Here is a 14,115-nt window from a genome sequence, read left to right on the forward strand (position 1 = left end):
AAAATGAAATGGTTGAGCATCCTTTGGTTGCCATCACAGCTTTTGCTTTTTTTTTGGGTGCTATTTACATGTCATGCATGAATATGCGTGTACGTTTGTGTGAGAGCTACACCTGTGTGTGTGTGTGTGTGTGTGTGTGTGTGTGTGTGTGTGTGTGTGTGTGTGTGTGTGTGTGTGTGTCTGCACAGCTCTCATGGTGGCATTTCTAATAGTGCCTTTTACTGCAGAACATGGTGAATAGATGGTAATTATCACCAGCTGTGCTAAAAATACCACATCCATGCTGTAGGGTGAAACCTCCTCCATCACTATTTGGGGGTTTATTATAAAATGTTTACGGGGTTTTTTTTTTTTTTTTTTGCTATTGGATACATATTTGGCTGGCAGCGGTCTGATAGGAATTTCCTTATCTATCCTTTCCAGAGCTCCTCTGCTTCCATGTGAAATTGGCACGGTAATCTGCTGCGATTTTCCTCCCTTGCTCTTTTACCCGCACTGCTTATGTACTGTAAATAGGAAAGCAGGGAGCAGTCTGCCATGCATTCTGCAGCCAATGAAATCCCTCCTTGGCGGTTGGAGACAAACAACCAATTGCCAATGATGTTGACTGAAAACGTAGCCCCAGACCAGAGGAAGCACTTGGAGTGAAATGCTTCTCCCTTCTCTCTCTCTCTCTCTCTCTCTCTCTCTCTCTCTCTCTCTCTCTCTCTCTCTCTCTCTCTCTCTCTCTCTCTCACACACACACACACACACACACACACACACACACACACACACACACACACACACACACACACACATCGTTCCCTGTCTAGGGTAGAGGTGGCTACATGCTTGTTGAATTGACAATTTGCTCTTCCTATTACTAGCAAAATGTGTTTGACCTGACTGCGTGTACCTGTCTGCTGCCCGTCCGGTGGCATGCAAGGCCCTTGATGTGAAGATGGGGTTTTGAAGAAATGTATTCAAGAGTTGACCTTGACTGTACAACAATGTACAAATACACTACTGTTGCCAAATGTGTGAGCCAACTCCAGACACAAAGCATTTCAAGGTACTTTTGTCTGTTCTCAGAGAGAGAAGGCTTCCTCGAGACACGACAGGCCTCGGAAAAAGCTTATTGAAAAGAATGAATCCAAGAGATCAAAATTAAACACATCCCCATACGCTGTTTCTTTACTTATCATTCTATCACACCATTGCTTCACGTAATTTGTATCAGGCAGCAAGAATCACAACTAAGGAAAATCAATAGTAAGTTGTTGGACAGTGAAGAAAGATAAATATTTCTACAAATAACCTTTTGTGGTATTCAAATTGTTTAGATTGAATACAAATGAAAGTAAACCTAAATTGCCAATTGACTACAAAACTAGTACTACATGAGTGTTGGCATACGACATTTGAAACTGGACATGAAACAGTTGTGATTTAACTATAACAGATGACAATCAGAGCTGCTAACTGTATTCTATACACCTCAGAGTAGCTTTGGGAATTAAACTGAGCAGGTAGGTCTCACCTGTGTGGATGGAATGACTTAGCTGACTCTTAGTGAAGTCTCTCTTCGAGAGGGTCTGAAGGGATAAGTACCCAGTTATAAAATGCATTATTAATTCCCTTTGGACAGAGAGCATTGGCTGCTTACACAGAGATGTGGTGGATGGAGCTAAAATGGGATTTTCTAAGTAACATTAAATGTTTATTAAGCAGTACTTTTAATATCAAAACTAGTACTTTTGAAATTGTGTGTGGAAGAGATTACAGAACAGGAGGAGACTAGTATGTAAAACAGTCAATGGGACAAAAGCAAATGTGTGTGTGTGTGTGTGTGTGTGTGTGTGTGTGTGTGTGTGTGTATGAGGCATTGAAGGAGGGTAGATGGTAGCACAAGACATATTTATACAGTATACAGATGCACATCTGCACACACACCAATATACAAATATCTTTAAATACATACATTTCCTTTTATGGGTAGAGGAAAGAGGGAGCATGAAAAAAAGCTCATACTGTGCATGAAGCAGGATTTAAACACTGCGTATGAACCCCTATTTGACCGTTCCTTAGTTCTTTACTCAATCTGCAGTCTTGTTTACTGACTGATTACCTGTATCTGTGCCCGCTGGTTGTTTCCAGTCACATTCCCACCCCTCTGGGAGTGGTGTCTTCCCCTTTCCCAACCGTGAAGAAAGAGAGCAGGGAGGTGGGTGAAGAAAAGTGGAGAGTTGAAGTGGAGACGAGAGTTAAAAGTGAACACCAGAGGGTGGAGCGTCACGGTCGAACCCCCGCTTCACACTTTCCTCTCTGTCTCACACTCTCTCTATCTTCTCCTTGGGGCTGTTGACTCGCTGGCAGCCAGAGTATTTATCAGAATCAACAGGAGTGTTTTTATTTGGCTTGTGTGTGTGCATGTGGGTCACACGTTTACATGCTGCATGCATGACTGGGTGGACTTAGGATGCTTAGATGCAGTAGCTGTTCTCCCTTGCCCTTTTAATGCAGTGTGTGTCTTTTTCATTTACATTTAGGTCATTTAGCAGACGCTTTTGTCCAAAGCGACTTACAATAAGTACATTTGTCAAAAGAAGGAAACAAGGAAACCACAACGAATCATTGCCGATAAAGTAAGAGCTAAAAATAGAACAAGTGTTAGGTCCTCATCTGAGTAAACTAGTAGTTCAAGAGCAACAGTGCTACGATCAGAGTGCTATAGGTAAGGGTGTTTTTTTTTTTTGGGGGGGGGGGGGGTGTTAGTGGGTCATGCTAGTCGAGGTGAAGTCAGGTGAACAGGTGAGTCTTGAGCCTTTTTCGGAAAATGGCAAATGACTCTGCTGTCCTGACATTAGTCGGGAGTTCGTTCCACCACTGAGGACCAGAACAGAGAAGAGTCTGGACTTTGCTGAGCAACATTTGTTTGATTTCAGCGATGGTGGTACCAGCCGGCCAGCTGAAGTAGAGGAGCGAAGTGCTCGCTTCGGGGCATGAGGTTTGACCAGTGTTTGAAGGTAGATGGGTGCCGTTCCATTGATGGCCCTGAAGGCCAGTGCCATCGTCTTAAATTGGATGCGTGCTGCAACAGGGAGCCAGTGGAGGTCACGGAGGAGGGGGGTCACATGGGAGAATTTGGGTAGATTGAAGATAAGACGTGCTGCAGCGTTCTGGATACGCTGCAATGGTTTAATCGCAGAGGCCGGGAGTCCGGCCAGGAGAGAGTTGCAGTAGTCAAGGCGGGAGATGACCAGTGCTTGGACCAAGAGTTGCGTTGCGTCCTTTGTGAGGAAGGTCCGAATCCTGCGTATGTTGTAGAGGGCAAATCTGCAGGATCGGGCCACAGCAGTGATGTTGGGGGTGCAGGATAGTTGGTTCACATTTTGGCGACTGACAACCACGATTTTGCCAATTATACCAAAGGCTACAATAAAAAAAAAATAAAACCTTTTACTTAGCGTATAATAAATGTGTGACACACCAGCAGCTGGGGTCAGCAACATGGCAGAAACTAGCCGATGTCAACTGTTTTCCAATGAAAGTAGCTTGAGACACAAGCTCCAAAAGTTGCTCAATTAAGCGAGAAAGCCAAGTTGCCACCATTGACAACCCATCCCATAAAACCTCCCTCCAAAGCCATGCCCCCTAAATTATCACGATTGTAAACATGTTATCATGAAGATAAACAACCAACATGGCCATTGTTAGAATGAGCTGTCAAGGTAACAGCTTGTGGAAAACTCTGGAAATGCACAATGAGTGCTTAGGCAGAGTGCATGCAGGTAGACAGGCAGGTAGACAGGCTGGTAGACAGGCTGGTAGACAGGCTGGTAGGCCTGTCATTGCATTGAGGCTGAATTCTATGATTGGACAGGATTATTACAGTGTCAACTGCAGATGTTTTCCTGTTTCTGTCAGGGCATTTGATTTATTGATTGCGGTCGTGATGTAAAGAGAGTTTCAATATAGAACCGTTCCTATACATTCCCCATCCTAGCTTTAATATAAATACTCAGTGATATTGTGCACCAGCTTGAAATCAACGATAGCCACTCAACTCAGTGATTGCAGGGAAATAGCAGTATTTAAAGTCGACATCAAGTGTTGTGTCCCACTGTGAACTTCCTGCAGAAATCTTCACTCAGCACACAAACACATTGTGATCAGCCTGTGGAAATGTCCACAGAGACCCTGAACCAGGTTGATTTATGCAGCATAATTCCTACTGAAGCTGTTTCAAAGTGATTACATGCAGTACACGTTAATGTAATTAACATAAGAGACATTATGAAAGGTGCTTAACACAAAAACAATTATTAGAATGAACTGTGAAATGAGTATTCAAGGAAACAGACTGCTGTATGTGTGTGTAAAGTCTGATACAAGCTCAGATACATGTAAAGTGAGTCAAAAACATGCATTCGACAAAAAGTCACTTTTTGAGTATCACATTTCTGAACTGCTTCATCTAGATGAGTAAAATAAACCTGTGTTTGTAGTTTCAATAACATGATTTCTCTCAAGCCATCATCGTCAGTGATGTGTGCATTTTATTTCTTGGTGAACTTCAAATTCATCTTTTTTTTAATGCTTCCTTGCTATGATTGTGTAAATTAATATGATTTACTTCTTTTTTACTCTCACTGAGTGCCTTGTTCAGACATAAACATTAAAAAAATACATGCATTTCAAAATGTTTCACCCACTACGAATGGAGAAAAGAAACAGGGCGAAATCCACAGAGAAGGCGGAAATTATTATAAAAATACTTTATGATAAATGATTGTATTGTGCCAACAGTGCCAATGCATTATTGCTGTTTTTATGTTAAAATTGTACATATAATGCCTTAAATCTATGCATATTTGGGCTTATGCTTCCCAAGTAGGCAACTGAAATATGCTCCACTGTTTACCTCCAGCAAGCTGTGCTCCTCATCCCCCTGTCTGTCTGTACCACGCTGTGTGAGTGGGTGCTGATGGGACATGTACGATCTCTCAGCGGACTGTAATGCACTGAAACGTTAAAGATCAGGTTGTTAACACTGTGGTCACGGACTGCATTAGTGGCACTGGAACTCCTTCACTGTAATGGCATAATTCACTTACTCAACACACACACCCACACGTTGAAACACACACACACACACACACACACACACACACACACACACACACACACACACACACACACACACACACACACACACACACACAATCTATACACAGCCTCGATTGATGCTGGGGAGCACATGCACAGATGCACACACACACACACACACGTACACACACACACACACACAATAAATGCACACAAACACACTCACCATGGTTTGCGCCTGCCACCGTTCACACACCCACATTCACTCCCACACTATTGAAACTCAAAAACCTGATGGGTGCAATTTGAATCCAAATTAAAGCCAACATGTTCTGACTTTAAATAAGGAAATTAACAGACTCAGTAACAGTTGTTTGTTTTACTCTTCTTCGTATTCTCTGTATTTTTAACAGCTAATGCCTCTAGTGTGCTGTGTGTGTGTGTGTGTGTGTGTGTGTGTGTGTGTGTGTGTGTGTGTGTGTGTGTGTGTCCGCCACATATCTGCCCAATGTTCATATGCATGGAAATGTTTTACATTTCCATTTGGAGCTATTCTTTTGTCTGCATTTGAATGAAAAAGGGAGATACAGTTGTTGGACATTTGCTTTTATTTAGGAATTGAGGTTTATCTGATTTTCCTCGTCCATCTATTGTACAGCCGGAGAGGAAAGATGGAGCACACCCAGCAAGATGCAAGAGACAAACAGATAGAAAGGGTTGACTAGACAGAGGCAACCTGGCAGTTGCAACAATGGTCTCACATATAGAGCTGATTGTAGCCATACCTTGCCAATGAGAGCTGCATGCATGAGAGAGCACATTGGAGTTGGAAGGGACTGAGGGTGGCGAGGAGCTTGATGAGGATTGCATACAGCCGGTGAACAATGGGTAGAATGAAACAGACTGAGCCAGAAAAGGAAAGGGATAAATCAGCTGGGGAGGGAGGGAGGGAGGGAGAGAGAGAGAGAGAGAGAGAGAGAGAGTACTAACAGGACAATGGGAGAATGCATGGGACCTTGTCTGCTGCAGGCTGTTGGTTCTGCTTGTTTGCCATGACGTGTGTGTGGTACTCCGGGTGTCTATGCTTGAGGTCAAATCAAGTCCATCCGCTATTTGAAGGTAGCTTCCAATGGTTTTTAAAGCCCTTTTTTCCACAACTTCAAAAACTACACTTTGCTGAGGTGAACTGCAGAGTCAGGTGATGATTATTTGTGAGTTCATCATGATGAGTCAACCTTTTCACATACAGGTGTCATGTAATTATGTGATCCATTGCATACAAATAAAAAAGAAGAAATATCACGTACACAGTTGTTTGACCCCTTTTTGCTCTTTCCGCCCATCCTGTCCTTTCCTTTTGCCCAGCCATATCGCGTCCTATTGTAATTTATCACTTATTCTGTATTTTTTTGTATTTTTGATTTTATCCTATTCTATCGTATAATATTGTCACGTCTTCCTTGTCCTTTCTTACCCTATCGTCCTGTCCTGTCTTATGCCTTTCTCCTTTTTTCCTATAGTTTTGTTTAGTTTAAAAAAATATTTTTTTCCCTACAATGACTTCTTCTCCTCTTGGTAATAGTAAAAGCTTTTTAAAACTGATGTTTTGCTTTTATGTTGTTTGTTTTGTATTCCATTTCATGGCTTTTTTGTTTGTTACTATATTGTTTGTTAAATATATTGAATGGTTTTATTGTGAAGCACTTTAACTTTAACATGTTGTGAAAGTAAATTCTTACTTACTAGAAGTTCCACTGTTAATGCATTAAAGTGTGTCCTTAACACCACAAGGCTGTGAAGTGGTTCCCCAGAGGAACACAACTCCCAACCTGCTCATTTCTAAAATTATACATTTACTTTGTTTTGTCATGCAAAATTGCATAGAAATGGGCTTTTGAACGCATACTATATTTTACATGCAGAGGAGTAGAAGGTGAAACAGAAAGAGAAGAAGAAGAAAGAAGAGGGGAAATATAGGCAGGAATATGCACCATGTGCTCCCTCACCTTGAAATGACAGTGTTCCCCATGATAAAAGGCTAATAAGCCTAATCAGGCCTGATTAATTACACTGATAGGAACTGCGTTTGCTATCCGATTTGATGGCTTTATCTCGCTCAGACGATGATGGTGTTCCTCAAGAGGAGCTGGAAGGATTTAGCCCAAAGTGAAGGTTACTGGTGCTGGTGGGGTGCATATGGAGGAAAGAGTCCACCGAAGCAACAATATAATATGTTTGAGGGCTTGTTTCAGGATTTGTTGATATATATGGTGATTTTTAAATCTGTGCTCTATGCTGTTTCTCTGCACAAAAATCACCCTTTATGTTGGACTTAAGACTTGAGTTATCTGTCGGTGAAAAATCAAGTCCAGAGTGTCTGCCCCATCTGAATGATAACACAGATACTGAGGCTTTGTATTGGACTCTTGAGAATTGGAATTCATTTTCCTCAGAGGCCCTTTTCAATCCTATTCTCTTGGTCATTACAGGAGAAATCAATGTGGCCTTAAGACATGCAATCACCACCATTTTCCTGCACAATGCATTGAACCGCTGCTGCTGCCATTGCCACTGACAGTAAATACAGTACAATATCTATTTTACAAGTAACATTGTACACTTGTTCTCCTAACCACCTACATACCTGAAGTTGCATTGAAGGTGAGCATTATGGATTCATTATCAGTTTAGAGTCAATTTCAATGAAGTGAATTGAGACCTGGTATATATTTTAAATGGCATCAAAGTGACGTTGTAAATGTAAGTGCTCAAAAATATGTATGCCTCTGGGCTTAAAATGTCAGATTTTCTTTGAAATCATTTGAGGAACTTTATTTCTTTGTCTTTTGTTCTGCAGCCCTGCAGGCTTTGCCCTGTGTGGTACCTCAGACTTCAGTGCCTTTGGGATGCAGGGAGCCATGTGCTCCATATTTATCATGCTCTATGATTTATTAATAGTCTCCCCAGTATGCGCAGTACTAAAAATACAGCGGAGGCAGAGCATCATATGCAGCATCTGGCCAGGAAGAGAGAGTGTAAGCTGAGGAGAGATTTGTCAACTCAGCAGCTTTCCGCTGTAACATCATGCACGTCTGGGATGATCCAGGGTTTCAGGTTACCTCAGTACGCAAACTACTCTCTGACTCAGCTCTTGTGTGACCCAGGCATTCTATGCAGCGATAACGCAACTGGGCAACACAAACATGTTGGAACTAGCATGCATGATTCTGAATGAAAGATTTGGTCAAATAGGTGCAGCCTATTACTTGTATCTCAAACGTCATCGCTTTTACTGTTTACATCTCTTCTTATCTCCAGTATGAATACTTCAATGCAGTGTTGATCAACGAGGTGGATGAGGAGGGAAACAACGCGGAGCTGGGAGGAGAATTCATCCTACAACCCAATGATCACTTTAACAACCTGTCAGTCAACCTCAGTCTCAGCGTGGTCCAGGTGCCCACCAACATGTACAACAAAGGTATGTTCACTACCTCCAATTTATGATCACTTTTTAAAAAAAAATGTTGCTGAATGGCCCACTAATTTGAATAATCAGTACAACCAGTACAACAGTTGTATGCCAGTGATGTGGACGCACGCCTCTGACCGGAGGAGGATTTGAGTTCATTAACTGTAACCCATTGTATCATCCCTGCCACACACTGACTTAATTAGAAGTTAAATAATCAGACATTCTGCTCATTTGCCAACCCATGAAGTCGTGGCCTTGTCCAAAGCTCAGTGGACAGAGTGAATGTCATGTCTGCTTAACCCATCTACCAGAGGCAAAGGCAGTGTGTGTGTGTGTGTGTGTGTGTGTGTGTGTGTGTGAGAGAGAGAGAGAGAGAGAGAGAGAGAGAGAGAGAGAGAGAGAGAGAGAGAGAGAGAGAGAGAGAGAGAGAGAGAGAGGTGGGAAATGAGGGATAAAGCAAATGAGGAAGAAAGTAGGTTAAGTCAGACTGATGGAAGGTCTGAGCAACAGATTAATTACAGCTAGGTGGAAAAGAGAGTAAAGGCAAGTGAGAGTGACAGGAGGAAAGTGAATGAAATGGAAAGGGATTGAATAAACGGGTTGGGAGAGTGAGGCTGGCAGGCCGATACAGGGAGAGGAAGAGTCATTTTGATTTGATTCACAGGCAAATGAGTAAAATTGCACGTGCACACACACACACACACACACACACACACACACGTTCAGAAAAAGCTTCAAGAGTTTTTGATGTGCAGGCTTTGTTCACTGCCTGTGATAACGTGGATGTGCTGGGACTGCAGGGAGCTCGTCGGTGGGTAAAGTATCAAAAAGAAAATACCTGCAAAAGGAGACTGAGAGACTCGACTCAGGGGAAGGGAAGCGTTTATGCAATCAGTGGAAGTATTAATGTAACAGAGTAATCTACCTGTGATCTGCTCTTGAACGTATCTGATTGAACAGCGCGGTTGCCAGATGGTGCTGCATTGCATTGTTGCAGCGCAATTTGAGCAAGGCTCTCATCGATACGAAAGAACAGGCTCCGTTCTATAAAGCAGCACTATTTCTTTTTATCTATACAGTCTTCCTTCTGAAACCCTTCCAACACTCACTTAGAAGCAAGTCACTCTCGTCTGAACCCGTTTTTCTATGCTGCTCAAGTGGTGATTGGTGGCAGTTTTGATGAATTAGATGTTAAGTCCATGATAGCAGAGAGCTGCATGCCCCTGGAGATGAATTGCGTGAGGAACACACCACATCAAACATCCATCTTCCAAACTCACACTGCAACCAAAACGCTATCCACACCATCATACTTTATGAGCATACATGACAGGAACACTATGTGGCAGTGAAGCCACGGCCACATTTGCAGTAGGTCGATACACTCTGATGGCTACGCACTTACCTTTATACTCTCTGAGATGGAGGAGTGTTCACATCCATCTCAACACGTGCGCTCATGCACACTTCTCACTTCTCTCCTGTTGCTGCTCATGATTCCTCCTCGGCTTTGCGGTGTCTCTTTTACGATATCGTCTACGATATATGATGGTATTTAAAAACCGAACAGAAGCCTGAAAGGCTGAGCGGCTGGCGGCAGAAGCAATTGTAGCATTTATGACATTGTCTAGCCTACATTGCTGTGTGTCTAAAGCCGTTTCATTTGAACTCTGGATATTGTGTGGAGTTTCACTTTCACACATGTAGCAAAAACAGGAGATGTTGACCGACTGGAGATACTCCATTAGGTTTAGGCGAGCGGTGGCACCTGGGTAGAGTGTGCAGTTTTGGATTACACAGCAGATTACATCGCGGTCACGCAAACAGTTCAGAATTTGGGCACAAACTACCAAGTCTCTTGCTTGAATTTTGTGTGACGATTTCGACAGAAATTCCCGGATCTCGTCTCTTCTGTTAAAATAGTTTTGGTTCAAATAAGAATGTGCCTTCTTCTTTACCCTTTGGTTTCTTTCCATATAGTCCTGTATTTTTAAAGATGTCGCTGCCCGATCTGTACATCCTTCCTGATCGGTACTGCACATGCGAAGGAAATGAGCGGGCTCAGGCGTTAGCTACCTCCATCATTAGCTTGTGAAAAAGATTGATACGTTTAACTTTTCGAAATGTTATTGATTAAGACCGTTTATTTAAAGGGATAGTTCGGAATTTTGGACATAAGACCTATTTTCCAAGTCAGCCGGTGTGTTGGAGACGTTTTCAAGAAATTTCATTCAGTTCTTCTAGTTGCCGAGTTCGCTTGTGCTATGGCTAGCACAAGTCAATCGTTCTAGCTAGCATGGCATTAAAAAGCCTCATACCGACTCCACAGTGCACCCGAGGCAAATCCATTGTAACGGCAGACTATCGATGTACATACTGTATGTGTTGATAGAATGTTTGAAATAAAACCAACCTTGCATTTTAAGGATTTATGTCTCAGCAGCAGCAGCAGCATGTCATACTTCCTAGTAGGCTATGGCAGCGGCGGAGTGATATCACCTAGCACTTATCGGTTTCCGGTTCTATAATAGTTTGTTTACCTGCTGTCATTGCTACAGACGCAGAGTAGCCTGCAGTGCTAGTTTCTTCAATCTCACAGAAATGGACACTTTTGGAGAATATACTGAAACTTTTGAAGACTCTGATGAGGAGTTTTTTTCCACCCAAACCCAACCGTACCTGTACGAGCCTGAATATACAGAGGAAGAATTGCGCGAGAGGGATGCTCAAAGGGCAGAACGTGAACGAGCGTCTGTGGAGACCGAGATAGCCCCCGCTGGAGCTGAGAACCGGGACCGAACAAACGGAGACTGGTGGTGCCAGAAGGGGAATCCCTCCCAACGCCTCCGAGGGTTTACCGTTCTCTGGACGGAGCAGAGGTTCGGGTTCGCGGTGCATAATTGTGGGTTGGCTGGGCCGTGGGCTGACTGGTCTTTGGGTGAGGTCCAAGGGCTTTTCACCCAGGTCTGAGGGCACGAGGCCCGACTGTTCGGCGTGGGTCAGGTCTCTATTTACCGGAGGGATTCCCCGCAACGCGTCCGAGGGTTTACGGGTCTACAGACGGAGCAGAGGTCCGGGTTTGCGGTGCGTAATTGTGGATTTGCGTGGCCGTGGGCTGCCCGGTGTTTGTGTGAGCTCCAAGGGCTTTTCAGACAGCCTTGGGGGCATAAGTGCCGACAAATCGGCGGTGTTCAGGTGTGTATTTACCGGCTGGATTCCAAGCAGCGCGTCTTAGAGTTTTGAGTCCGACGGAGCAAAGTAAAATTCCGCTGCTGCTGAGAAACTAGTCCCTCAAAAAATAGATGATTCATGCGATGCAAGGTTAGTTTTGTTTCAAATATTATTCTATCAACACATATGTACATCGACAGTCTAGTGTTTTAATGGATTTGCCTCGGGTGCACTGTGGAGTCGGTATGAGTGTTTTTAATGCCATGCTAACTAGAACCATTGACTTGCACTAGCCATAGCACAAGCGAACTCGGCAACTAGAAGAACTGAATGAAATTTCTTAAAAACGTCTCCAGACGTCTCGAACACACTGGCTGAGTTGGAAAATAGGTCTTACGTCCAAAATTCCGAACTATCCCTTTAAGTTTAGCGTCTTCTGGATAGATCACTTTTAGTGGCTATATTTCTCAGCTCACCTGCATGTTCCACCGCTAGAGACTGACCTCTGTTGGCACTTAATGTGCATTACAGCACATCACATCAATCGATCATCCGTAGCAGTGTTATTTTTGAGGGTATTGAAAATCAAACCTTCTGGATTTTTAAATACTCTGGTATACTCCAATACGTGAATCGCTTACATTGCTCTGACTGACGTGGTGAGTAACAGTTCTACTTTTCAATCTCGAGTACAAGCTCATATGTGATTATATAAAATCATGGAGCTCCTTTGATCAGATTGAATTAAGGAGTGCATTAGTTGAGATGAATTTAAGTGACAGCTTAGGGGGAAAGTAGAGCGCATACTCTCTCCCTCATCACGACGAGTTCAGATTGTAATAGACACTCTGCACCAGAAGTGACTGTATTGTTGTGTAAATGGAGCCTGGATCAAATCCAGCCTCCTCTCCAGTCCACTCCACAGAGGTGGATGGGTGTTTACTACCAAGAGAGGGCTTCAGTGTGCTAGCTTCCAGAGGACTAATTCAATCATGGCTTATTGGCATGACTGTTGACAGCAGAACAATGTTGCCAGCATAGGAGATGATGGGAAATCTGTTATCTGCTTTTCTCTCCTCCTCTCTCTCTCTCTCTCTCTCTCTCTCTCACACACACACACACTCCATCCATTAGGTACCTGTCTGTCTGACTGTCTCAGTAATTTTCTGCCCGTCTGATTTCTCTCTCTCTAAAGGCCTGTGTGTAACGGTATGATTGTGTCTGTGTGCTTGTCCTTTGCTGCTTCATCTGCCCTGCCCCGCTTCTGAATGAAGCAAGATCGTGGTAGTAAACAGCCGTTAAGCTTACTCTCGCAGACATTTCAAATACGTTTCAATGATTGGATATGCCACACATGACGATCAGTTTGGGTAGAATCATAAACTATAGCACATATTGTGAAGATGCACATTTGACTGGACTCAGACGCTGAGATGGCAGCTACGGAGATGTGCCTAGCTTGTTAGCTTTAGCAGGAATTATCTGTTTGTTTGTTTTTTATTTTATCATGATTCAATTAACTGCTTTCTCACTGTGGAATTACAAACGGGACCTGTCGAGATAACAGTTAATCAAAATTAATATTTTTCAATTGCAGACAACAGCTGAGAAAAAAAAATCTATCAGAAAGTGTATTTTAGTGAAATCTAGCAATCTCTTGGCTTTTACTTGACTTTGTTTTCACAGAAAGTATACATTTCTGTGGTGTAATATATTTGTATCCCCAGATGTCACAAAGTCAGATACACGTAACCTAATTATTGCTCATATTTGTAGTTACTGCCATGTAGAGCAGGTTAGCCAACCCTGTCCTGTTCCAATTCTCCTTTATCTCTCGGATTCTCTTTCTATGCTCCCATCCGTTCATCCCTTTTACTGCAAACACGTTCCCTGTTTCCCTGTGTAATGAACAGGTTTGATAGTGATCTGTGGAGCTGCGGTGTATGACATGATATGAGTTGTTGAGCAGGCCCTAGAATACCTGTTTCAACCTTCTGGACTGGAACGCAAGCTTTGTGCTCAAACTGTGCCATTTCTTTCCTTCTCCTTGTCTCTCCTTCTTTTTCTCTTTCATCCATAGACTCTGCCATTGTCAATGGTGTGTACTGGTCTGAGGCTTTGAATAAAGTGTTTGTGGATAACTTTGAGAGAGACCCATCACTCATATGGCAGTACTTTGGCAGCGCCAAAGGCTTTTTCAGGCAGTACCCAGGTAAGTGTGTGTTTGTTTGCCAGAGTGGAGCAGCGTAAGGCTGTGTGTGTGCGTGTGTCTGCGTGCGTGTGTGTAATTAAATCGCTGCCACCCTAAAGCAGAATGAGTTTATGGGGATTTTCAGTGACTGACAGCTCGACACTGGAGGCTAGCGAGGTGAGAGAGA

General features: G+C 43.2%; 1 protein-coding gene across 2 annotated transcripts in view; it reads left to right on the forward strand.

Moving 5' to 3' along the window:
- The window catches only part of cacna2d3a (calcium channel, voltage-dependent, alpha 2/delta subunit 3a), a 120,816-nt gene that overhangs the window by 43,752 nt on the left and 62,949 nt on the right, over window positions 1-14,115 (forward strand). For both annotated transcript variants that reach the window (XM_084015472.1, XM_084015473.1), the window contains exons 5-6: window positions 8,410-8,572; window positions 13,818-13,949. In XM_084015472.1, coding sequence (XP_083871598.1) covers window positions 8,410-8,572; window positions 13,818-13,949 — 295 coding nt within the window. The remainder of the gene's footprint in view (window positions 1-8,409; window positions 8,573-13,817; window positions 13,950-14,115) is intronic.

The sequence above is a fragment of the Eutrigla gurnardus genome (assembly GCF_963514095.1).
Source record: "Eutrigla gurnardus genome assembly, chromosome: 8".
NCBI lineage: Eukaryota > Metazoa > Chordata > Actinopteri > Perciformes > Triglidae > Eutrigla > Eutrigla gurnardus.